This window comes from Ochotona princeps, chromosome 1 (genome assembly GCF_030435755.1).
Source record: "Ochotona princeps isolate mOchPri1 chromosome 1, mOchPri1.hap1, whole genome shotgun sequence".
Lineage (NCBI taxonomy): Eukaryota > Metazoa > Chordata > Mammalia > Lagomorpha > Ochotonidae > Ochotona > Ochotona princeps.
The window spans coordinates 13,655,235-13,681,230 of record NC_080832.1 but is presented as its reverse complement, the minus strand read 5'-3'; the positions used below and the strand labels follow the sequence as shown (position 1 = coordinate 13,681,230).

Here is a 25,996-nt window from a genome sequence, read left to right as displayed (position 1 = left end):
GGCTGAGTGTGTGCTGGGCAGAATCAGGCTGGACTGTAATACCCATTGGTTCGCATGGAAGACGGCTGGAAACAGAACCGACCTAGCAAATGCAACCACCAGCTGATTGAGGCGATGGACTGTACCGGACCCTATACTTGCTAGTAGACACAAGAATCTGGTCTGGGAACACCTCAGACAAGGTTTCTTTTGGGATCTCCCCAATTGAATTGCCGCACTCGGAACCCTAACCATGAAAAGACAGAGGACAGAACAAGTCAATCAACCACCTCACCCATATGTTGGCAGTGAAAAACAGGGCAAACAGAGACTCTAAGATGGACTATGTCAATCATTAGATTCTTCAGCGACCTCATCCTGCTTGGAGTGGCGAGATTGGCAGCAATTCATAACTGTTGAACTATCAAAACCACTTGAGCAAGACCCTCGGAGCATGCCCCACATCAGGAACCTGGGGTGGGTGGGAAATTGGGTGGGGCTTCTCCCTCAATAACCCCCTTTACCTCAGATACATGAGGGAAACAATATGGAAGTAATAGTCTAACCCACTTTCCTGTAGCCCTTGAACCTTTTTACCCTAAATAACTATGTAAAGATTGTCAAAAATATTAAAAAACGGAAAAAATTAAAAAAAAAAACCTGCTGAGTTAAATACAAAAAACTAATACAGCTTATTACCACACTGCTTCTAAAAGGGTTGTACAAATACTAAACCAACCCTGATTTGGCTTAAAATTATTTTAAGGCTTAGAAAATGCATTTTTTGTAAGTAATCGTATGTAGACATTATTCTTTTTGTATGTTATCACATGCAAATATACTTCTGTCTGCTGGGAAGCTAGGGCGGTTCAGATTCCCCATGAATCACTGTGTCCAGAAACTTACAAAGAAGTCAAAAATAAAATGACAAAAAATAAATAAGTAAAATAAGATACGCTTTGGAAGCTGAAATTGAGAATAAAGATTACGTAACGGAGAGGGCGTATGCGGAGCATCGTCCATGATTTTCTATCCAATATTTTAAATCACTGAGGCTTAACTAGCAATTTGTGCTGTTGCAAGGATTTTTACACTTCCACACTTCCCTTATACTTACAGTTTTGTCTTTCACATTCCAAAATACAGCAGCTCCTTCCCTGGTTGAAGAGAACAAGACAATCAACCAAGTAAAAGCTACACACATTCTCAGTGAGGCCATCCTTAGGTAATTTCTACAATGTTTTTAGAATGCCATTTTTTGTTTGAAGACTTGTTTATTGGAAAGGCAGATGTACAGAGAAAAAGATCTTCCATCTGCAAGTGGCTGCGATGGCCAAAAGCTTCTCCCAGGTCTCCCACGTGGGTGCAGGGTCCCAAGGCTTTGGACCATCCTCGACTGCTTTCCCAGGCCATAGGCAGGGAGCTGGATGGAAGTGAAGCAGCCAGTGACACGAACCTACACCCATATGGATCCTGCCGCGTGCAAGGCAAGGACTTTAACTTCTAGGCTGTTGTGCTAGACCCTAGAATGCCATTTTTTAAAAACAGAATTTACTTAGTGATTTGACAAAATTGTCATATTTGACAATATCACCTGATAATCTAACAGCCTCACCAGAATTCAAGGTGTACTTGTAGGTGACCTGGTGCCAGCCTGAAGTCTGTGGAGAGGAAATATGGGCTAAAACTTTAGCTGAGAATCTAGAGAAAATGGCAAGGAAGGGGCCTGGAGGTGTGGCCTAGCGGCTAAAGTCCTCGCCTTAAACGCGCCAGGATCCCATATGGGCACTGGTTCTAATCCCAGCAGCTCCACTTTCCAACCAGCTCTCTGCTTGTGGCCTGGGAAAGCAGTCGAGGACAGCCCAAAGATTTGGGACCCTGCATCCGCGTGGGAGACCCGGAAGAGGTTCCAGGTTCCCGGCTTTGATCGGCGCAGCACCGGCCGTTGCGCTCACTTGGGGAGTGAAACATTGGATGGAAGATCTTCCTCTCTGTCTCTCCTCTCTGTATATCTAACTTTGTAATAAAAATAAATAAATCCTAAAAAAAAAAAAAAGAAAATGGCAAGGAAAACACAGCAGTGGCTGTGGCATGGCCCCAGGTTAAGGGTACTAAGCACAGTGGAGGCAGGGAGTCCACACCAACACGGCCATGAAAATGTGCAGATAAAAAGACTAATGAGGGAAGACCACTACTTTCAGAAACTCTAAATGAGGATTTACCAGAGGATTCCTGACACTGAGGCGCTCTCTGAACCCACAAAGAATCAGATGCTGAAGCCAAAGTTCATACACATCACGAAAGGATCCTTGGCCACAAGGTGCACCTGCTCTGGGAGGCCACACCCACCCTCCACCATGACCCAGCTTCCCATGGGGGCTTCTCTCCCGTCTCACCTGAAGAAGAACACCATTGCAGGATCACCTTCTTTGGCGGCATTTCCCACAGCCATCACCAAAATGTTTGCTGCATCTGTGGTTTGAAATCAATGAAGTGAGAATCTGCTGTACAAGGTCTGAGTCACGAAGCAACACTTTTCTCAGCACTTACAATCATGTCATATACACCATGATGTGCATGTAACACAATGCTCCTCTTTCTACTAAAGTTCCTGATGGGCCTCACGTATTAAGCCAGAAGAGCACTAAAAATGACTTCATATCATCTGGAAAGAAACTATTTTCATATCAAATTTCTTTGCTATTATTATCGGTGCTATTTAAAACTGCTCATCCACACCCTTTTTGCTTCTGTAACCATCAGTTCAGCTACCAAGTCTTAGGTTCAACACAGCTGAAGTTCAGGCATTAAACTTCTTACAAAACAGAACTACACAGATCTGAAGTATTAATAATCCTTTCTTCAAATACCATTTTATTAATAACGTAATTTTGATATTCACAAACTCTGAATGAAACATAATAGATTTATTTTTAAATGGGCACACAGTAACTATAGGTATCACAGGGTATGATGTGACTTTTTTTTAAGATTTATTTTATTTTTATTACAAAGTCAGATGTACAGAGAAGAGGAGAGAGAGAGAGGAGGATCTTCCGTCTGATGGTTCACTCCCCAAGTGAGTGCAATGGCTGGTGCTGTGTCAATCTGGAGCCAGGAGCCAGGAGCCAGAAACTTCCTCCAGGTGTCCCACGCGGGTGCAGGAACCTAAGGCTTTGGGCCATTCTCAACCGCTTTCCCAGGCCACAGCAGGGATCTGGATGGGAAGTGGAGCTGCCGGGATTAGAACTGGCACCCATATGGGATCCTGGCAAGCTAAAGGTGAGGACTTCAGCCACGAGGCCACACGTATACAGTAACGATCAGGCCGGAGGAACTGGCATATCTATCATTCCACGCATCTATCACTGCTTTATGTTGTCGACATTCAAAATCTTCACGACTAGCTACTTCCTTCTGCAGCCTCGCACCTGTTAACCACCCCTTCCATCCTTCTTTCCTGCACTCTAACCAGCCTCTGACGAATTTTAAATTCTATAAAGTGTGGCCCAATAGAAAATACACAGCACCAAAAGGTACTGAACATTTCAAAACATATCCAATTTCAAAGTTAGTTATGAAAACTGTCTCTATAGTCATCCATATTTTTTAAAAATTCGCATTTTCAAGTACTAAATATTATTAAACAGGCTGACATGCAAGCATTCATCAAGAGTAGTTGCTTTGGGGCCCAACACAGTGGCCTAGTGGCCAAAGTCCTTGCCTTGAACGTGACAGGATCCCATATGGGCGCTGGTCCTAATCCCGGCTGCCCCGCTTCCCATCCAGCTCTCTGCCTGTGGCCAGAGAAAGCAGTCGAGGATGGTCCAAAGTTTTGGGACCCTGCACCCGTGTGGGACACCCAGAAGAAGCTCCTGGCTCCTGGTTTCGGATTGGCTCAGCTCTGGCCATTGCAGCCATCAGAAGGAAGATCTTCCTCTCTGTCTCTCCTCCTCTCTGTATATCTGCCTTTCCAATAAAAAGAAATAAATCTTTAAAAAACACAAAGTAGTTGCCTCGTATATTAAGGTAGTAATATTTATTATACACATATATCCTACAATGTAAATTATGCTAATAGACACAATATCAGCTTATAAAACATCACATGTAATTTTTTATTATAAACTAGGGTCTTCAAAATTTCAAACTGTTGGGAGAGGCTGGGGAGTGCGTGCTTCAGGTAGGACCACTTCAGGGTAAGCTCTAACTTCCCGAGACAGCACATCATACACAGGACCAGGGTCCCCTCCACGGCCAAAGGCAACACAAGTGCAACTGAAGACATGAGGCATGGCAAGTCTAGTCTGCAGAGCACGTCATGCTGCCAGCAGCTCTGGGCTCCATCAGGGACGCACCTGGGCAAGCTTTCATCTTAGGGGCTCCAGACATTGCTCGTTTTTGGAGCTAGCTGTACTTCTTTGTCACCGAATGGCACAGAGCACCTGTGTAAATCACCAGGGCTAGAAAGAGCGAGGCAGCATGAGAGCGCTCACCGCTTCCTCACAAGATTGATGCTGCTTCGCATCCTTCTCGGTAGCAGGCAGGTTTCCAACAGACTGCCTTTGCTACAGTGGGCCAGGTTAGTCCACTCTGCAGCTACGGGGATAGCCTGAGTCTCAGTATAAAATTTTCTTCCATCAAAATGGCCTCAGCTACTTTTTCTTTTTTTAAATGGAAAGCATACTATTTTCTCAAGAATCTTTCTTGAGTCTAAGCTAAAAATCCTCAAAAGATTTCTTCTTAAATCCATTTTGTTTATCTTACTTTTGCAATTTTGGTAATTTTAAAAGTATTTGAGGTCTTTTTAAGGCTCTTCCCATTTCTACCAATTTTCGGGTTTTGTAATATGAAAGTAACTTTTTGATTTGACAGGAAGTAAGTGGCTTTTGATCACTTTTTGATTTGACAGGAAGTAAGTGGCTTTTGATCACTTTTTGGAAGACAGAGATCTTATAAATGAATCTTTACAAAACACACTAATTTAAATTTTTTGTAATTTCGATTTAATTCCTTATTTTTATGTGTTACTCGTATAAGAGATTCAATACTACTTTACTGATACAGTCCTGCTAAGAGAAAATGAAAGGCAGGCAAATGTCTACTTCAGACAACCTCATAGGAGAATGACTTTCCAACGCATATTAACATGCTTGGCCCCGGGATCGAACAGAAGTACCTCGAGGTAAGTTTGTGACTTCAACGTATCCGTGGGAGGTCAGCTCCTGGGACAGACTCCCCAGGTGATACTCGTCAGCCGTGGCGAAGGCTGTGCAGTGCATCAGCTCCTGTCGTGGAGAGAACAGCGCGGGTCACCAAGAGGCATCCCCCACACCTGGCACTGTGGCGGTGTCAGCCTGCGCGACTCCAGCTGTCTGAGACACCTCCGAGGTTCACACGAGGGATGTGATGACGATGGAGAGACAGAGGGGAGAGTGAGACAAACTTGAGCTCACTCTACCAAACATCTTGTCCCTGCAAGTCAAAGAAGGTGAACCAAAAGATATGGCCACGTCACACGACGAAGCTCCAAAAAAATGCATGCAATGAGAAAACAATACATGGATTTGAAGGTGTGTTTGCACGAAGCTAAGCATGGTTTAATTCTGTTTTCCCACTAACTTTCTGAAGTGCTCCCATCGGGGGCCAGGAGGGACGTACTGAAGGGCTCTGGAACCCTGAGCTTCCACAATTCTCTCTCACCGCAGCGTCAGCACCTGAGGTCATCGTGCAGTGTGTCACCAGCCTTGCACAAGCCGAGACGCCTTTAGCTCTCCAACGGGGTCACAGTCTCTTTCCTCAGGTCAACATAAAGCCAGGCTGTGCTCGTGGGAGCTGGCGGCTTCACTCCTGCAAAGCCACCCTGCAGAGTATGAGGGTGGGGGTCAGAGCCACTTCCGCGACTGCTGCAGCTGAGACCCTCCAACTGGGCTCAAGGGGGAGGATAAGAAGGTCAAGCGCAGGTTTGGCGAAGCTATTTTTCCCCTAACTGTACTGAAAGAGATGGGGCTGTGTCTGCAGGATCAGAGCTGACAACCGGCAGCTCCGAGCTACCTCTGACGCCAGAGCTGATCTACAAGGCATCTAGACAGCCTGAATGAACTGTCAACAGTAAGTGCAGACACAGCTCACAAAATCTGGATTCCCACCATCTTTGGACCCAGTGGCAGATGTGGCAACCAGACTTGAAGGTCCCAGGCCAGCCAGGCCTTCCTCCCCACTCACCACCACGTTACTGGCTGTGTCCACCTGTGCTATAGTACACACAATTCTCATCTCCTAAGGACGGGCAGGGGAAATTACTTAGTCATTATCTTTAGGGGAAAATGCACTCTCAGCGTGTATTCAGATATCCAAACAGACAACAAGTAAATTGGTTTTCACACAACCATTCTAAAAGTCTCTGTCCAACTTGTTGAGCTCGGTCACCTTAACACCTTCTCTTTGTATCTGATTCATTTGGCTCACACGGCACCCACTCTCCCTGTCTTCCTTCAACTTCTCGGATCTGAGCTTAGCTTGCATGCTCGTTTTGATACAATTCTTTTTTTTTTTTCAATCCTAACCATTATCTCTTTCTCTTTTTTAAAAAAAGATTTATTTTTATTGTAAAGTCAGATATTCAGAGAGTAGGAGAGACAGAGAAGATCTTACATCTGTTGCATTCACTCACCAAGTGGCTGCAATGGCCAGAGCTGAGCCAATCTGAAGCCAGGAGCCTGGAGCCTCTTCCAGGTCTCCCAAGTGGGTGCCCCTGCAAGGCTCACTCAAGGCTTTGGGTCGTCCTTGACTGCTTTCCCAGGCCACAAGCATGGAGCTGGATGGGAAGCGGGGCCGCTGGGATTAGAACGAGAGTCCATATAGAATCCCAGCGCATGCAAGGCGAGGACTTTAGCTGCTAGGCTACCTTGGGCCCACAATTCACAAGTTTTAATATTTGGCTTTCTGGGAATCTGGTTTCCTTTGTTGTGAAATTTCAAGCTTTTATTTAACCTTAACAATATAGGGAAAGGGAACCAAAGTATGTCTTTTCTCTGCACTTCTTCCCCCCATGAACTAAGGGGGTCATCAGCTACTACTCTGAAAAGCTTTCATTTTCAGAAACACTTTTTTCTCCTGGTTCTTATAAGGAATTCATATTTAGCATTAACTGCTTATATATGTAAGACAAATCTCAGGGTTCAGCAAGGAGAGCAACAAGCTGATCTAAAATAGTTATGGAATTTAAGGCCTACATTTAGGACTTCTAGTTTCAAAATAGGAAAGCAACCCGAACCACTGTTTTGGTTTTCCGGTAGAGAAGACAAAGTGCCAGCAGAGGGGGCCATGAATCAACGTCCAATTCTTCCTTCAGTAACATCGCAGGTTCTGCTCTGAACGAAGTTAGTATATCAAGGCCACAGTGCTGCTACACCGATGGGACAAAACAGGAAGTTCATGCTTGGTTTTTGTCCACAGTTCCTGGCACCGAGTCACTCTTGAGTATCAAGCACATCTTCTTTTCAAACGAGGTGACTCCTGGTGGGCTGTGGGACAACAGCAGAATGGGGGCCACTCACCAGGAACACCAGCCCGTGATGAGAGCCCCGGAACTCTCAGCCTCCAGTCCATCACTGCAGGTGGGAGAAGGGCCCGACCGACTCCACAAGCGACCAGGTCAGTGTGATGAAAGCACCGCATGGGGGTCTGGCCCAGATTGGAGGACACGTCTGTGTGCCGAGGGTGGGGGCAAACCCTAGGAACATGGGCTCCCGGGCCCAGGGCACTTCTGGACTGTGCCCAACACATCTCTGCATCTGGCAACTCATCTGTATGCCTTATTGCATACGGGATTTCACATTGCATCCCATATGAACACTGGTTCGTGTCCCAGTGGCTCCACTTCTGATCCCACTTGCTGCTTATGACCTGGAAAAACACCAGAGGATAACACAAGCCCTGGAGGCCCTGTACCCACATGGCAGGTTCAGAAAGAAGCTTCTGGCTCCTGGTTTTGGAACAGCTCAGCTCCAGTCAATGTGGCAATCTGGGGAATCAATCAGCAGATACAAGATGCCTCTCTCTGCAATTCTGCCTTTCCAATAAAAACAAAGAAATCTTTAAAAAAGTCCTCGCTTTGCATGCACTGGGACCTCATATGGGTGCTGGTTCATGTCCTGGCAGCCCCACTTCCCATCCAGCTCCCTGCTTGTGGCCTGGGAATGCAGTCGAGGACGGCCCAAAGCCTTGGAATCCTGCACCCGCGTGGGAGACCCGGAAGAGGCTCCTGGCTTCAGATCAGCTCAGCTCTGGTCACAGCGGCCACCTGGGAGAGCGAATCAGCAGTCAGAATATCTTCCTGTCTCTCCTCTGTAAATCTCGCTTTCCTATAAAAATAAATAACCAAATTAAAAAAAAAATGGTAAAGTCAGACATGCTCGGGTCTGCTTGTCAGACCACAGACTTGAGAGAAGCAATCCCACCAGCTTTCTCAGCAGGCCTCATCAAGTTGTAGACACTGACACTCCTGTTTCTTACACTGGTGACTGCCGACATCAAAGACGCGAGTGCCTCTTTCCCAACCCTGCCAAGTGATAAGCACTCAATAGCTACAGGGCACAGCTGCAGGCATTCTGCAGGGTACAAAGGCCAACAGCCTGATCCTGACCCTTACACAGCTCATTTTTCAGAAGGGAAATTCAAACTGTAGCTGAAAATTCCCCAAAGCCTCTTGCTGGTGAATAAAAATTACCCTCTTGCAGCTTCAGAGATGCAAACACAAAATCCCCATGTCTGCTTTTTGACTGCATCTTACCAAGTGAGCTCACAGCCCATGCACAGTGAGCAGCTAGCAACACCTGCTTGTCACCATGGCTACACTGCTTATTTTAATGAAAAATAACTATACTTTTATGTATTTTATTGTTCACATTTTGTCATTACGTGTTTTAGGAATTCTTTTTTTTTCTTTTTTTTAAAGATTTCTTTATTTTTATTGGAAAGTGAGGTATACAGAGAGGAGAAGGGACAGAGAGAAAGATCCATCCAATGGTTCACTCCCAAAGTGGCTGCAACAGCCAGTGCTGAGCTGATCCAAAGCCAGGAGCCAAGAGCCTCTTTTGGGGTCTTCCATGTGACTTCAGGGTCCCAAGGCTTTGGGCCGTCCTCCACTGCCTTCCCAGGCCACAAACAGAGAGCTGGATGGGAAGCAGAGCAGCCAGGATCAGAACTGGCACTCATATGGGATTCTGGTGTGTGCAAGGCAAGGACTTTAGCTGCTAGGCTGCTGCGCTGGCCCTCAGAAATTCTTTTAGGATTTATTGTAAGATAGAGCATCAGAGGGAGACAGAGAAGGAAATAGTGACTGATCTTCCGCCCACTGGTTCACTCTCCAAATGGCCGCAACAGCTCGGGCTGGATCATGCTGAAACCAGAAGCCAGGAATTCCATCTGGGTCCCCCACCAGTGTGGGAGATCCAAGCAACGTGGACCATCATCCACCACCTGCCAGGGTGCATTGGTGGGAAGCTGGATCAGAAGCAGAGCAGCTAGTATGGGACACAGGCAGCACCTTAACGCACAGTGCCACAGCGGCCCCCTGCCAATTCTTAGAAACTACAACTAGGATTCCTTTTGGATATGTCAGCATTGAAACACCTTGCTAACAGCCACTCTGAGCCGGCTGCGAGCTCTGCGCCCTCCCACGTGAGCACTGAGGCTATCACGCAGTGCTTACTAGTTGACACAGGGAACGACAATGTCACACACACCAGCCTCACCTCATTCACGGACAGAACCGGAAGATTGGTCCTGGACGGCTGCCTGGTCCTGGAGGGTTTCAGTGGTCTCTTGATTTCCGGAAAATCTTGTTTGGGCACAAAGGTCTCGGCTGAGGCAGATGAGTAACTCCTGCTTAATATTTTTATAAACCATTTAGAACCCAAGAGGTTCGGCTTGTGGGTCACTTTCCTGTGAGTCCCCAGTGACCTCCTGGGTGGAAGGGGCACTGGTCCACTCCAGCACTGCACAGCACTGAGTGGAGATGGCAGGCTTGTGCTTGAGATGTTCCCATTCATTCCCAGGGCTGGAGACTTTCTCGAACCACCGGCTGCCACATCAGGAGGGAACAGATCCAAGCTGTGACATACAGTCAGGGTGCTGCATGTCGGAGTTTCAAATCCCTTAGGTGGATTTAACGTCCGCTGGATCAGTCTGCAACTTTGCTGTGTTTTAGGTAATATTCTGTGAGGTCTGGCCAGGACTTGGAGAAGCCTGGCTGGCATTACCACATCCCAAGCTAGAAGAAAAACAACTCAAAGTTTGAAGAGTGTCTTGCTGTTGCTTTTAGTTTTTCTGTATCTGACTGGCAGACAGGCAGAGACACACAGAGAGCTCTCCCATTCACTGGGTCACCGCCACACGGGGGGCAGGAGCCATCACCCGCAGCCTGCAGGTGCACATAACCAGGCAGCCGCAACGGGAAGCAGAGCTGGGGCTTGAGTCACTCTGCTAGGGCATGGGGGTGCTGCAGCCGCATCCTAGCGGCGGCACCTAACATCAGCCTTTCCGGGTGTCTTCTCCAGGTAACTGACATGCTTCTACCTGAGTCCATGCGCTCCTGCTCCCCACGAGGGAGACCTGGGACAGGGCTTGGGGCTCCAGGCTTTGGTCGAGCGCAGCCTGGCTGTTGCAGCCATTGAGAGCTCACTAGTAGGTGGAAGTGCTCCCTCTGTCCCTGTAGTTTTCAAATAAATACACTTAAAAAAAGGTAAAGGACAAATATGAATCATAGTAAATTTAAGTGGTAGAACATTCTGCTTTTACAGCAACTTTGGAAGCAGGTTTTCTGGGCTAGTTTTAGTTCAACTGATTCTTATTTACCTGTAATCAGTACTATGTCATGTCAGTTGAACTGTGTGTGTGTGTGTGTGTGTGTCTGTCTTAAACTTTATTTCACTGATTTGAAAAGCAGAATAATGGAGCGAGAGAGAGTGTGAATGTAACACAGAAAGTTGGGATCATCCATCCCGTTAACTTTCCAAATGGCTGCAACGGCCAGGGCTGAGACAGCCAGGAGCCAGGAGCATCTTCTGGGTTCCCCCATTGGCAGCAGGAGCCCAAATATTTGCAGTAGCATCTTAAGCCGCTTTCCAAGTGCATTAGCAGTGCGCTAGATTGAAAACGGAGCAAATGGGCATTGCAGGCAGTGCTGCAGGACACACGGGCTCAGAGCCAGTGGAGCTGGAAGCACAGTTAGAGGATGCTGGCACTGCGAGTACAGCAAGCCGGGAAGCAGCAGAGGCACTCCGTGGCCCAGACCCAGCAGGAGTTTCTGTCCCGTTTTTCAGCCAGGCTTCTCGAGCTGACTGCTGAGGGTTGAACCAGAGAAGAGAAGAGCTCTCTCTCGCTCTCTCTGCCTTTCAACTAATAAATCTTTTTAAAAGTGTTTAGAAATTCATGTACAGACCTGGATGTCCCCATTCTCTCTGAGAAAACTGCCTCCTGACGCAGACGACTGCCTTAATAAGGCTACAGGAAGCACCACTGCAAAGGGTGTAAAAGCTATCGGACAAGAATGTACCTTCTGTCTTTGCTGGGAAAGACACAGGGGTAACGTTTAAGATGTTGAACACATACACAAAAATTTAGGCTTTGCTAAAAACAAACAAACAAACAAAACAGTTTGGGCCCAGTATGACAGCCTAGTGGCTAAAATCCTCACCTTGCACCCATCAGGATCCCATCTGGGCACCAGTTTGTGTCCCGGCTGCTCCATTTCCTATCCAGTTCCCTGCTTGTGGCCATTAGGACAGACCAAAGCTTTGGGACCCTGCACCTGTGTGGGAGACCTGGCAGCAACTCCTGGCTCCTGGCTTTAGCTCGGCTCAGCCACTTGGGGAGTGGCTCTGCAGATGGACGATCTCTATCCGTCTCTCTCTGTACAGCTGCCTTTCCTATAACAATAAATCTTAAAAAGAAATGCATCTCAGGAAAGTGAAAATTAAACTGTCTAAATGAAACTTCGTGGTCAATTCTTGATGGCGGGTCTCCGGCCATCCTGTCCTGAGTGGGCCTGCTTCCCCGTTCCAGGACCGGCCACTCACTCCCCCTCCCCGCCCACATTACACAGCACCACGTGACATGCGACTGATACAAAACCTGAGGCAATATAGAAAGAGGTGACCTCAATCGCTTTTCACATCGGTTACTGGTTGAAATAATATACAGTGGATTTGGATATAGGAGGTTAAAATAAATTTCTCCTATCTTTTGTCAGTGTAGCTTCTAAAAAGTTTAATAATTGCTTTTTAAAGTTTATTTAAGGAGAGCAAGCGAGCATGCAAGCTTCCACTGGCCCACTGCTCAAAAGCCTGCAACAGACAGGGCTGGGCTAGAGGTTCCAGACATGCACTGAGTCCACATCCCCCACAGCAGTGGGAGGAACTCAACCCGGGAGACCCCGCCTCTGCCTCCTTCGGACTGCAGGAGCGTGAAGCCAGAGTTGGGAATGGAATGCGGGCACCGAGAGGTGGCACGAGGCAGCCTGAAGTGCTAGATGCGCACTCTTGCCTGCGTTTCTGCTGGACCTCATCATGAAGTTCAACCCCCAAGCCATACCACCTGCTCTCCAACACCCTCTCCCATCTTCCCGGCGTGCTCCTGTTACCCAATGGCACCAATTCTTCAGCCTCAACAGGGACTCTTTTTTTTTAAAGATCTGTTTATTTTTATTGGAAAGGCAGATATACAGAGAGGAAGATCTTCTGTCCATTGATTCATTCCCCAAATGACTGCAATAGCTGGAGCTGAGCCAATCCGGAGCCAGGAGCCAGGAACTTCTTCCAGGCCTCCCACGCAGGTACAGGGTCCCAAAGCTTTGGCCAAGCAGCGAACTAGATGGGAAGCGGGGCTGCTGGGATTACAACCAGCGTCCATATGGGATTCTGGCACTTTCAAGTTGAGGACTTTGCTGCTAGGCTATCGCGCTGGGCCTCCCAACGGGGACTCTTTACCTCAGTGGCCCAGCCACCTTTTAATTCTTTCTCCAGCCCAAGGACTTTGGGTCTTCCACACTCCATTTATGCTCACGTTCTACCACTGCCATCTCTCTTCCCTTTACACCTGAAATCCCTTACGGCTTTGTCTTTCCCACATACTCAGGAAACATCACCTCACCCCCAAGTACAACCTACCATGTTTGCACCTGCACACCTGCCGCTGACCATGGCGGGCACCCACAGCTCACTCCGTTGGGCCTCTGGCCTGCGTGCCGACCCTCGCTGAGCTCTGCTCCCAGGGTCCCACCTGGCTTGTGCCCTCCCAGGGCTACAGGCTCCTGAGTGAAGGCCAAACCCAGCCCCTTCATTCCACACTTGCCACAGAGCACCGCTCTATAGTTACCCATCGCACTCATACCACCTGCCTACTTCACCTCTTGGTTTCCTGATTCTTTTAAGAAGCATTAACTGGGCTCTCACTGCATACCAGCCATGGCGTTAGTTTACTGATAACAGCTGAAAAGAAGAACAAAAAGTTCCCATATTTGGAACTCCGTATTATAGCCATTCAGTTCTCAGGCATGCTTCAGCTTTTGGGGAGCAATAATCCCCCAAAGGAAGACGGTCACAACTGGGCTACCGTGCCACGGGGTCACCAGCGGCCACTGGCTGATCGCACTGTGTCCCCAGCCGGGCCGACCAAAGCTCACTCAGGGCAAGAGGCAGAGCGTCCCCGCGGTCCTGGTGACACCTGTGGGGCCAGAGGTCAGGGGTGACGGCAGGCGGGGGACGGGAGCGCGCTGCTGCAGCTTGCACCTGCGGCCACGCAGGCTGCTAGGGAAGGCAGTGCACTAACCTCTCCGCCGGAAAGCAAGAAGCAAGCGCCGCGGCACGGGATCCCGCGGGTGGCCTGCGGGGGAACAGGAACGCGGGCAGGGCAAAAACCCCGCCCCGGTCCACACTCCCACGAAACGCCCTCCAGGCGCCGCACACGGCGCAGGCGCACAGAGCTCCAGACCCCGCGGCGCGCCAGGGGCCGCGGCCACGTGACCGGCGGACCACGTGACCGGGCGGCGCCGGCCTCTTCCGCTCCCTGGCGCCTGAGCCCTCCCGGTGCTCCCCTGCTTCCGCCTTCCGCGCCTCTCGCGTCCCGCCGTTGTCCCCGCCTTCGCCCCCGGAAGAGCTCTTTGTCCCCGAGTCCTCCGCCACCAATAAAGTTTCCTCATTCAAAATCACCGCCTCTTTTTTTTTTTTTTTTTGTTAAAGCCATCTCGCCCCCTGTGTGGCTGCTCTGCGGCGGCACTGGCTTTCCGTTCCTGCCACTGCGGCCGGTGTCGTGGAGCGCCATGGCGGAGCCTCCGGCGCCTCTCTCCGGCCAGGACGTGGGGTTCGTCTCATTTTCCTGCTCCTCACCATGCGGGGCCCCGAGGGGCGCGCGTGGGGTCACCAGCGGCGGGCGCCCGCTCCCTGCTGCCGCCTCAAGTCCCGCCGCCGCGCTCCGCGTCGCTGAGGCGCCAGCTTGGCTTTTTCGGTCCCTTGGAGGACCCCGAGGATCCCCGAAGGATCCGGAGCAGCCGGCGCGGGACTCGGATCTGCAGGCCCTCGCCGGGCGGTAGCGTTTATTCGTTGCAGTCAACTTTGCGTGTTTGTGGGGAGGGAGTATTAAATTTTGCCAGGGAAAAGTTGGAAATCTCAGATTGATTGAAAAATAAACGTCACAAGCCAGGTTGGGTTTCCTGCCTTGTTGCTAGAGACGTTTTTGTGAAGTTTTCAAGTCTGCGAGCTGTACCCCCGTAAATACTCCAAGGCCCCCCAAGGGGCTGCTAAAGCCCAGATAGCCCTAACCCTGTGCAGGCATGACAAATTATCCGCACGAAGACAGAATATCAACATCCTGCAATACAACTTGAAGACGGACCTATCGGAACTTTCCATTTAGATCTCCTCCAGGAAACTGGGGTGCAGAGGGGCTACTGTTGTGGGTTTTGTTTTGGGTTTTGTTTTTCAGTTTTGAGGTGCCGCTCTCCGGACTTTAGGTCACGGTGCGGATGGTGGCGAACTGTAGAAGGGCTTACTGGAGTAGATTGGACTGCCAAATTTGTGTTAGAAATAGGTCCTTGGAGGTGCTGCCAAAGACGTTTATATCCTGTCTGTGCGGCCATTCCCCAGAGCTGCAGGCCCATGTCTGAGATCGGAGTAATTAGAAACATAGTAATACTTAGCAAAAACAATAATAATTGAAAACTCCCAAAGCAGGAATTCTCCTAGTATCTGCTGCCTGGGGGAACTCGAGCCTCATTTGGCTGCAGGGAACCTTGGTTTTCTTCGGAAAGATTAGTAATTTAAAAAATTCAAATTTAAGTAGGCTTCTCAAACCACCCAGAATCAGAATACCTTCTTTCCTGCATGGTCAAGTTTAGTAGCTGTCATTTCAGGGGTCCTGGAGCAGGAGAGGACAACCCATAGTTTGAAAATTCGAAATAAGTTGTACTTTTTCAGAAGGGTGAAAGAACGATTGAGTTAGGTTTTTATCTAGAAAGAGCAGCTTGTGAACACTTGGGTTGTAGCTTTGTCTTGGGGGAGCCGAAGTGAGCAACTCTCTAGAGCTGCCGTTTCAGCGCCCAACAAAGCCAGCTTGGGGGGTTTTTGTCCTCCAACTGGATCATACATACTTCCTTGTAAAAATCCGTGATAAAGTGACACTGAAAATATTGGTGTTTGTATTTTAGACAAATGGATCTTAAATTTTTCGTGCTAGTAACTCTTCATCTGCAAGTTCATTCTTGGACACAAAATGAAGATGTGCTGTCTGGCTTGCTTTGTTTGCTGTAGGAGCAGGTGGCTGCATGCAGGGAGACCTGGGAAGGCTGACGACTGGTCGCAGGGAAAAGGATGCTCACAGACAGGGTTGCCCTCTCTGTTCTTCGGTGTGTTGACGTTACCTCATCTTTCTAAACAGCTGAAGACCTGGGACAGGAACCTCACGCATTTCCAGACTAATCATTGTTGTAAATAAGTTTACTTTTGGGGGCATGGCAGGTAAAGCTGCTGCGTACCGTACCAACATCACGTGGGGCTGCCGATTTAGGTCCCTGCTCCAGCTCCCCGCTAATGCACCTGGGAGTGCTTGGTCTAGGCCTGTGGGGGAGACCCAGAGACGCTCCTGGCTTCAACCTGGCTCGGCCCTGGCCTCAGGGAGGGAGCTGGTGGATGGAAAATTTCTTGCTCTCCCTCTTTGTAACTCTTTCAAATAATTTGTAGAAAAACAACAAAAAAAATAGATTTTAATGCTTATAACATTCACCTCAAATGTAGGCATCATGCAGCTGTCCTTTTTTTTAAATTTTTTTTAATTGGAAAAACAGATATTCTGGTTTACCATTTAATGTATGTGTGAGGAGAAATTTTAATTTAAATAAGGTGTTCCAGAAACTAAAAGATGGGCCACCTTTTAGTGTTAGTGCTACTAAATGATATTTTACCAGTGACTCTCTTTTCCAGGTCATTTGCCTACCTTACTATTAAAGACAGAATACCACAGATCTTAACTAAGGTCATTGACACATTGCATCGACATAAAAATGAGTTTTTTGAGAAACATGGAGAGGTAAGAATTGTGTTTCAATTTTAACTTTTTGTTAGTTGATATTCAGAGTTTTAATTTGCATGGAAAAATGTAAAGGACCTTCTGGTTCTAATGTAACACGTTGCTGGGAGGTATTACCGTGTGGTAATGAAGGCGGAATGTTAAGCACCCAGGGCAGAGGAGATAAGGTGTGATTAAGCTGGCATGAAACCTGTATGTACTCTTAGATTTTCTTATTTGTTTTTCAACTGAAGCGTTCTAAATTTGAATGCTTACAGGAGTTTGAGAAAGACAACATGCTGTCTGGAAGTCTCCTGTTTTCTCTCCTTCCCTTCTTGAGTTTAGACCCAGCGATGTGCCGCCCTAAGGAACTGCACACCCAGAAATACACGTGGTTTTGTGTTTTGTGTCTCCACAGGAAGGCATGGAGGCTGAGAAGAAAGCCATCTCTCTTCTTTCTAGGTTGCGGAATGAGCTGCAGACGGACAAACCCATAGTCCCCTTGGTGGAGAAGTTTGCAGATACCGACGTGTGGAATCAGTACCTGGACTATCAGCAGAGTCTTGTGAAGGAGGGGGACGGGAGGCCAAGCTGGTTCCACTCGCCGTGGCTGTTTGTGGAGTGCTACATGTACCGGAGAATTCACGAAGCCATCATCCAGAGGTAAGTGCGTGCCATCACACAGCCCAAGCTTACATACCTCATGCTCTCGAAGATGTAAGGACCATGGCTCACAGCTGTTCTGGATACCTGCTGGCAGTCGTGGCTGCCATGCTCACAGGTGCTGGGGCCCGTCCCTGGGAGTGGGCGAAGGGCATCTTGGCTAGGAACTAATTCACTATCTCAGGAAAACTGCTATACAACAAATTGCGCTTACCGAGCAAACCGTGTTAATATGAAGTCATTCATATATGACAAATCTGGATGGGATAAACGAAGCCTGTGTCTTCCCTATGAAAATAGCATGTCAGAATTTAGTGGAAGAGGCCCCTGGAACAGTGGCTCACGATTGTTTTGCACACTTTGAAACACATGTTTCAAAATACCATTTCAGGATTTGTTTACACTTTCCATTTTTCTTGGGAAAATTCTGATAGAGAAGTGTTTTACAGTGCAAAGAAAGAGGCAGGGTAGAGTGCCCTTTGGGTTATAAGTTCGAATAATAGAAGTGTCCTGAGCGGGAGGAACTTTTGGAATCTGTTCCTAAGACATTGGATGATTTAAAGTGGCAGATCGACCAGCACATTTTATTTTAATTGTAAAATAAAATTATTTTGGGAAACACGCTGCCTTGTATTTGTTAGCTTTTTTTCTGTCTTGGTCTTTATAAATTACTTTTAAAAGTCACAGTTTATTATCTTTTGCTGAATTAGGCATGTTTCAGACTGCCCTGGAGGCAAAATGCACTCTTAGAACTCAGCCACATTGCCTAGTCCCTTAACAGGATATGTGGAATGCTTGCTCTTTGCAGTCACTGTGTGACCCAGAGAAGTGTAGCTGCTGTGCTGGTTGCTGCTGTTGCAGGTGAGGAAAGTGAGGCTGAAAGAGGTGTGACTTGCTGGAGGTTACTTGGTTAGCAGGGACAGGGCCAGGATTTGAGCCCAGTGGATGTAAAGTAGGTTAGAAGCCTCATTGGGCCGTCTTTGCCAGGTGGTAGGTTTGATTGCCTGTGGGACTAAAACTAGTCTGAAATTCTGGTTTTCATAACTTGGAAAATATCTGTGGCGTGAGCCAAAACTGGTAAAGTGTTGAAAGACTGGGCAGCGCCTGACAAGGGTTAGTGAGCTGGAAGAAAAGGGACTGCCACCTCGGAGTTGGATTTGGAGAGGTCAGGGTCACGGGACAAGCACAGGGGGGGCTGTGACAGTCCTGCCTGCGCTGTCCCAGCCCGAGCAGTCAGGGTCACGGGACAGACGCACAGGGGGGTGCTGTGACAGTCCTGCCTGTGCTGTCCCAGCCCGAGCAGTCAGGGTCACGGGACAGACGCACAGGGCGGGCTGTGATAGTCCTGCCTGTGCTGTCCTAGCCCGAGCAGTCAGGGTCACGGGACAGACGCACAGGGCGGGCTGTGACAGTCCTGCCTGCGCTGTCCCAGCCCGCGGGTCGAAGGAAGGCAGGTTCAGCAAAGTGGGATGAATGCTGATCAAGCTCCTCTGGTGGAACTTTTTGTACTTGTTTTTTGTTATTGTTTGTTTATTTTAAGGTGTCAGGGAGATTGGGTGGGTTTCTGTGCCCTGCTCCAGGTGACAGCCTATAATAAAAGGTGGAGGGAGAATTGCCCTTTAAGTTGGAGAAACTGGAGTGTTACCTGGGGGATGGAGTTCTCACAGTGGCAAGTGTTGCAGGCTGGGGGTTGGTGGTGTGCTGTGTGGAACTCAACGCCGAGACAGTGTGATGAAGAGCTGTCTCATCGTGGAACTACCTCTGAAGTGGTTTGTTTTTCTTTTCTTTTTTTCTCTAAGATTTGTTTATTTTTATCTGAAAGGCAGATTCCCAGGGATAGGGAGAGATAGAGTGTTTTTCCATCTGGGGGTTCGTGTCCCAGATGGCCGCAGTGACTGCCGCTGAGCTGATCCACAGCCAGGAGCCAGCAGCTCCTTGGGTCTCCCCTGCTGGCGCAGAGTCTGACGAGCTGCACCGTGCTCACTGCTTTCTCAGGCCACCAGCAGGGTAGACGTGGAAGCAGTCGGGCGTGAACTAGCACCTACATGGAACGCTGGTGCTACACAGTGGAGGATTAAGCTGTTGAGCTAGCACACTGGCCCTTAAGTGGATTTTTTTAATTATTAGTTTTTGAATTTTTAAATTTTTTATTATCTTTTTTTTTCTGGGATACATTTTTGTAGATTTGGAATTCATCCCTCCTGCTCCCACGTCTCCCTCCCTAGTCTCCCCTCGTGCTCCCCCCTCACCCCATATTATCACAGTAGTACAGTATAGTGTAGTATGAGTTTAACTTTGTGATACTTAAATGTATCATGACATGTAAGTCTTGGCAAAGGTAGAGTGAAGGTGCCAGGCGGTGTGTGGCTCTTCCCCTGAGCCAAAGGAGGCTCACCGGTTTCTGAATGTGCAGTCCGTTCGGTGCTAATGGGGAGATTCCTGTCCTGGTGGTTCTTGTAGGATCCCAAGGCACGCAGTAGTGCTATAACATGTTTATGTTGATTTTTTTCTCTGTCATACTGAAACATAGACTTGTCAAAATGTTTGATTCTTACTAAATAGCCTGCAAATCTGAATTAAGATTCAAAATTTTGGTCATATATGAAATTTAAATACATTAAACAGAGATACATCATATTTTTTTTTAAATATTCATATTTTATTGCAAAGTCAGATATACAGAGAGGAGGAGAGACAGGAGCAGGGATCCCATATGGATGTCAGTTCATGTCCTAGCTGCTCCACTTCCCTCCCAGCTCCCCGCTTGTGGCCTGGGAAAGCAATTGATGACGGCCCAAGGCCTTGGGACCCTGCACCCACGTAGGAGACCTGGATGAAGCTCCTGGCTCCTGGCTTCAGATCGGCTCAGCCCCAGCTGTTTGTGTTGTTTAGGGAGTGAACCAGCGGTTGGAAGATCTTTCTCTTTGTCTTTCCTTCTCTCTGTTGACCTGCCTTTACAATAAGAATAATTTAAAAAAAAGTTAACCTTACTTCATCTGGTCTTCTTTGTTTCTGCCCTGACGTGGATGACCCACAGGAGTCGCTGGTTTGTTAGATTAGATATCTGAACTTCTTTACTGCTCATTTGTGTAAATGCAGTAGCGGTTTGAGTTTCCCCCAATCTGAAAATTCAACATGTTCTAAAGTACAAACTTTGAAAGAAAAAAGTCTTCACCAGATTTAATTAATTAACTGTCTTTACTTGCAAAGTAGGGAGAGAGAGGAAGAGAGATCTTCCACTGGTTTAGTTGCCAAATAGCTTCAAGAGCTGTAGCTAGGCCGCAGTGAAGCCAGACCATAGTCTAGAACTCCATGAGACCTGTAGTGTGGCTGGGACCCGCCTCCTCGGGCCATCACCTGATCCCTTCTGAGGGTGCGTGTTAGCAGGCAGCTTGGCCAGAGGCAAAGCTGGTGCTGAAGCCAAGCACTGTGGCACATGGGCTGTGGGCATCTCAGCTGTGTCTTAAGCGATGGACTGAACCCTGGGTTTTTGAGCCCCATGTCAGGGCTCAAATATTGTAGATTGTGGTTTATTTTTAATTCACATTTGGACAGTAAGGTTGCTCAAGTCTGAAATGTTTCTCTCCTTGAGCATTTCAGATAGGGGTACTTGGCCTGGACGGGTTACCTGTTGTGTTAATTTAACTGAAAGGTGTGAAGACACAAGCCACTGTAGGAGCATTATCTTTGGTGTAAGTCGTCCTGGACAAAAAAGTTGTCCGTAAAAGTCTTTTAACAAACATGATTCATTCTAATAAAATGTATGGTAGTATGAAGTCTGATTTGTCTCAAGTCCACACTGTGTTTCACATTAGTCTGTGATTGTTAGTGATGACTGTGTTGTATCCTAATATCTGTTTAGATCCATGCTGTGGTTACCAGGGTTCCTGCTGCACTTAGTCTTGAAAAAGGTTTGATGAACTAAAGCAATTATCTTGAAATTTTGTGGGTTTTTTTTTCCTTCTTTTACCTTGGAATTCCTGCTGAATAGATATAGACATTAACACTATAATCATTTAATAACACTTCTGGTAAAATAATTGATCTGGGAACTTTTAACAATCACTTAAAATGAGCTTGGAGGATGTGTTTTTGTGGAACTTGTCTGCGCGGTATCTAGTATTTGTTTCCTCTAGTTAGTGACACATGATGGCAGTGTTCTTTGAAGTTTCTTTTTGTTCAAGTACGAGCCTGTGTGAATGTGTTTCACGTGTTCTGCCTACTCTAGCCCACCGATTGATGACTTTGATGTATTTAAAGAATCCAAAGACCAGAATTTCTTCGAGTCGCAGCAGTCTATCATTGCTTTATGCACTCACCTGCAGCAGCTGGTGAGAACTGCTGATGATCTAGAGGAGAACCAGCTGAAGAATGAGCTTTCTAAACTCCTGCAGGTAATGGAATGTCTTACAGTCCTGGGAGCCAGCATAAACTCCCAGCTTCTTCAACCTGCTTTTTTTCTCTTTTCTCTGAACTGTGCTTTAGGCCTGGCTTGGAATTGGAGCAACCTGGCATGCCCGCCCTGTTTCCTGGCTAGCCCACACTTTTGGGGATGAGTTGCTTTAGAGATAAAGAATGGATTTGATGCTACCTTTTTAAAAAATTTCTATACAGATTTATATATATTTGAAAGTCAGAGTTACAGACAAAAGGGGCAGAGGGAGAGATCTTCCTTCCGCCAAGTCACTTGCCAGATGGCTGCAACAACCATTGCTGGGCTAGGTGAGAGCCAGGCGTGAGGAGCTTCACCCCGGGAGCTTCACCTTGGTCTCCCACGGGGTGCAGGTGAACAAGTGCCTGGCTCGGCCTCCCTGCTTTTCCCAGGCCATTAGCAGGGAGTTGGATGAAAAGTGGAGCAGCCGGGACACTAATCAGTGACCTATGGGATGCCAGGGTCACAGGTGGCGACTTTACTCACCATTGCCACTGTGCCAGCCCCTTGAATATGTTATTTATCTCATCTCTAATAAACTGAAGGACAGTGGCCACTGACCTGTTTTCTGCCATCCAGTTTGCCTCCATCTGCCTGTGCTCCCAAGTAAAGGCAAAAGTTGCCTTCCTGTATCAGTCCCAGTGAGCAGCGCGGTGATGCCCCAAGAGAAATCTGGAGGCGTTGAATTTGTAGGGAGCACTGATCTATTCCCCAAACCCACAGGAAGCTACCAGCTATCCAGCTGAGTTTTTCTGGGATTACTGGGTCAAACATTGTTCCAGCACTGGGCATGTGGTGGTGGAAAAAGCCACCCAATCCTCTGATGTCCCAGAATTTGTAATCCTGAGGGAATATAGACAGTTTAGTAATTGCTAAGTTAGCCATATGACTGCCCACTGGGAGATGGCATGAAGGAACAGGACAGGAGGCCAGCAGAAAACCCAGGCTTAGCTGGCAAATGCATGACACATGTGTCCCCAGCAAATCATACAAAAGTGTGGCTTGGGAGCTTCAGGTGTGATGTAAGCCTTATATATTTTAAAAATCCATTCATTTATCTCTTAGTTTTCCTTACTTTAAATCACAAATGAGAGTGGCCTGTGTTTTGTCCAATATTTATTGAGTACTGGTGTGTCTCAGTTACTTGGTTTGTTATGCATGCTCTGGGTCAGTTCTCACGGCAGGGTCTGGGAGGTAAGCAGCATCTTAGTTAAACTTGCAGAGCTGAGCCTCAGAGACCCTGAGTCATTTGCCAACCATCACCTTGATCGTGCCGGGACTTTAACCAGGTCTGTCTGACTTTGTAGTCTTCGGTCCTCAATATGAATTTTATAGCTTTAGGAAAATAGGGCTATATACTATTTCCTACAAAATAAAATTGGGGGTTTCATTTCAAGCCAAATAATAGATTGTTGGTTATAGTAAGTCTTTTTTTTTTTTTAGAATGTTTATTTGAAATACAGAGTTAAAGAGAGAATCTTCCACCCATTAGATTCACTCTCCAAATGGTCACAACAGTTGGAGTTGGGCCAGGCTGAAGGCAAGAGCCCGGAGCTTCTTCCGGGTCTCCCACGTGGTGAAGGGGTACAATTTTCCTAGGTGCATTGGCAAGGAGCAGCTGTGAACCAAACTGTGGTCTGCTGGACCACAACACTGGCCCCAAGCAGGTCTTACGGCAGCATCACCTTGTCTGGCACACTGGCTCTGTTGACACCACCTTATCCCATTGCTTTATTTTGTAGATGAGAGCAGTGAATCTCAAAGAGGCAGCCTAAAGTTTTACTCCTTAGTGAAAGATAGCAGCCAGTGTCACTGGGCCCAGGGAGAAAAAAGGAGCAATTTTGTGTCTTCTCGCCTCTGTAAGGATCTTCCTGGGCCTGCCTGCCAGCATCTGCGGCTGTTCCGATGGCTCCAACATGCAGGACACTCTCATTCTCATCAAACAGTGTGGGTGCTAATTTTTAAGAATGTTTATGTACTAATGTAAAGGTGTCACTCTCTTACCTTGTACAGCATTATGTAAACACAGCCTTCGCACTATCAGAGAACACACTGATTTGAAGGAGTTTCAGAGTTGTGTTGGAATGAATTTTATGGGTATTCTGACTGACCCTTCCCCCCACCCCTTACATAACTGAGTTTTGGCTGATTGTTCAAATGAGCGTGTTGTATTTTTCTTTTTACAGATTTCGCTGTGGGGAAATAGGTGTGATCTCTCCATATCAGGCGGAGAGAGTAGTTCTCAGAAGAGTGATTTGTTAAATTCTTTGGAAGACCTGAAACCTTTCATTTTAGTGAATGACTTGGATCAGCTTTGGTCATTGCTAAGCAAATACAAGAAAGCAGGCGGAGACCCCTCTGTGCTTAGAGTGGACATTGTTCTGGACAATTCTGGTTTTGAGCTTGTCACCGATTTAGTATTAGCCGATTTCCTCTTGTCCTCTAAACTGGCCACTGAGATTCACTTTCACGGAAAAGCCATTCCGTGGTTTGTTTCAGATACTACTATACATGATTTCAATTGGTTAATTGAGCAGATGAAGTCTAGTAACCATAGGTGGATGTCCAAGTGTGGGGCCGACTGGCAAAAGTACATTAACACAGGCAGATGGGCTTACCATGACCACATGTTCTGGACTCTGCCACACGCATACTGTGCAATGCCGCAGGTCGCTCCTGACTTACATGCCGAACTACAGAAGGCCCATTTGATTTTATTCAAGGGTGATTTGAATTACCGGAAGTTGACAGGCGACAGAAGATGGGAGTTTACCGTCCCATTTCACCAGGCCCTGAGTGGCTTCCACCCAGCGCCTCTGTGCAGCATCCGGACATTGAAAGCTGAGGTCCAGGTCGGCCTGCAGCCTGGCCAAGCGGAGCAGCTCTCGGCAGCCGAGCCCCGCTGGCTGACCAGCGGGCAGTACGGAGTGCTGCAGTTCCACGCTCTGCTTTGATGCGGTGAGGGAGCTCTCAGCTGGTAGAGCATTGGGCCAGCTGGCTGCTCCGCATAGCCTCCGGAAGCTTCCCTGTTGGCGGCTACTTCTGCACTTGCTGGTGGGTTTTTGGGGATGTCTTGGCCCAAACACTGTGCTGGAGCTGGATGGTTTAGGAATTTTTGTGACATTTCAGCTTAAGTGCATATTTTCAAGCAAGTGTAATTATTTTCAATTCGGTAGAAAGTAAAGTAGAAATGCATCCTGCCTTTAACATTTGTTTCTGAAATGATATACTGTATTGTGTCTGCTGGGTTAGGATGCATGGAATTTGATTTGATTTGATTTGATTTAAAATAATAGCTCTGTGAATATACAGATTTGAATTATTATAAAGTGAGGCTTTCCTCACATTGTCATATTTGAACACATAAAAGTAAAACTTATCTCATAAATTAATTATATCTTTGCTCCTTTTGAATTCCATTTCATTTCTGTAGCCTCTTTTATTTGCATGGATTTATTGATTGACATGTGGAACATATATTAAGAAATCACAAAATTGACCTGTGAAGATGGATGATGTTTGAAGAAGTGTAACATATTTTACACTCTATTTATGGTATCTGTAAGCAATTCAAATTACCTCATAAGTGTTGTAAATGAACAGATTTTTAGTTTGCTATGTTAGAAAAGTGTTTTAGGAAAGGTTCTAACGCATTGAATTTGAAGTACTAACAACAATGAATGAACTCATTTTTTATATTATATATTTTACCATTAGTTACCACTACAGATATTAATAACTAAGAATTTTCATTCAGTTTGTTTTGAAACTGAAGTTGGAAAATTACCTGGAAAGGTTTTCTTGCACTGGAATAATAAAATGAATTGTACTGAAAGATTCATTGTTTTTATTTTCCAGCAAGAAAAATGGAGAAGGGTAGAGATGGGATCTGTGTCCTGAAGGAGCCAGTAGTGCGGGCTCTGGGTGCTGCCCAAGCAGCTCCTCCACAATGTGACTTGTTGCTGTCTGTGCTGTTGCTGAATGCTTGAATCTCTTTTTACAGTTGAATAGATATACATTGTGAGTTTATTATTTCCTTATGTGCAGGTGTTTATGCTGAACATCAACTTACAGACTAGAACAGTCTGCAGACAGGATGTAATTGAGAACACAGTTGATTATGATGTATAACAAGGCTTTCTCTGTGTTTTTTAAAAACAGGACTTCGCAGTGTGTGTGTCTATGAGGAAGTCTTGCACCACTGTTTCCAAGAAAGAGGAGGAACTGTGGCAGGGCCAGTTCAAGGTGGATGTTCAAGGACAGAAAGCTGGAGCCAGGAGTCAGAGCCAAGTGTTGAACTTGGCTGGGCTAAGGGTGTAGCCCATCAGTTGAGGTTTGAAACTTTATTGATAGAATTCA

At 47.0% G+C, this 25,996-nt stretch overlaps 2 protein-coding genes across 3 annotated transcripts in view; one reads left to right on the top strand and one right to left on the bottom strand.

Annotated features, from left to right (window-relative positions):
* The window catches only part of RMND1 (required for meiotic nuclear division 1 homolog), a 34,260-nt gene extending 20,388 nt beyond the window's left edge, over nt 1–13,872 (bottom strand). The window contains exons 1-5 of one of the 2 annotated variants that reach the window (XM_058664244.1): nt 13,813–13,872; nt 9,738–10,255; nt 5,159–5,267; nt 2,376–2,451; nt 1,097–1,136 (exon numbers count right to left, since the gene is read on the bottom strand). In XM_058664244.1, coding sequence (XP_058520227.1) covers nt 1,097–1,136; nt 2,376–2,451; nt 5,159–5,267; nt 9,738–10,241 — 729 coding nt within the window. In that variant the 5' untranslated portion in view covers nt 10,242–10,255; nt 13,813–13,872. The remainder of the gene's footprint in view (nt 1–1,096; nt 1,137–2,375; nt 2,452–5,158; nt 5,268–9,737; nt 10,256–13,812) is intronic. The other variant, XM_058664279.1, reaches the window with a different exon arrangement.
* Nucleotides 13,873–14,237: 365 nt separating this feature from the next.
* On the top strand, nt 14,238–24,613 carry ARMT1 (acidic residue methyltransferase 1). The gene is made up of 5 exons (XM_036494050.2): nt 14,238–14,343; nt 16,458–16,563; nt 16,961–17,205; nt 21,434–21,599; nt 23,824–24,613. The coding sequence occupies exons 1-5, from the start codon at nt 14,303–14,305 to the stop codon at nt 24,589–24,591; spliced, it is 1,326 nt and encodes a 441-aa protein (XP_036349943.2). The 5' UTR covers nt 14,238–14,302; the 3' UTR covers nt 24,592–24,613.
* Nucleotides 24,614–25,996: the final 1,383 nt, after the last annotated feature.

Bases quoted from the DNA above. Each gene is read 5' to 3' on its own strand.
- ARMT1 (XM_036494050.2), top strand. From the start codon at position 14,303: ATGGCGGAGCCTCCGGCGCCTCTCTCCGGCCAGGACGTGGG. The intron at 17,206-21,433 runs GTAAGTGCGTGC...TGCCTACTCTAG, and splicing joins CACGAAGCCATCATCCAGAG to CCCACCGATTGATGACTTTG. The intron at 21,600-23,823 runs GTAATGGAATGT...TTCTTTTTACAG, and splicing joins AGCTTTCTAAACTCCTGCAG to ATTTCGCTGTGGGGAAATAG.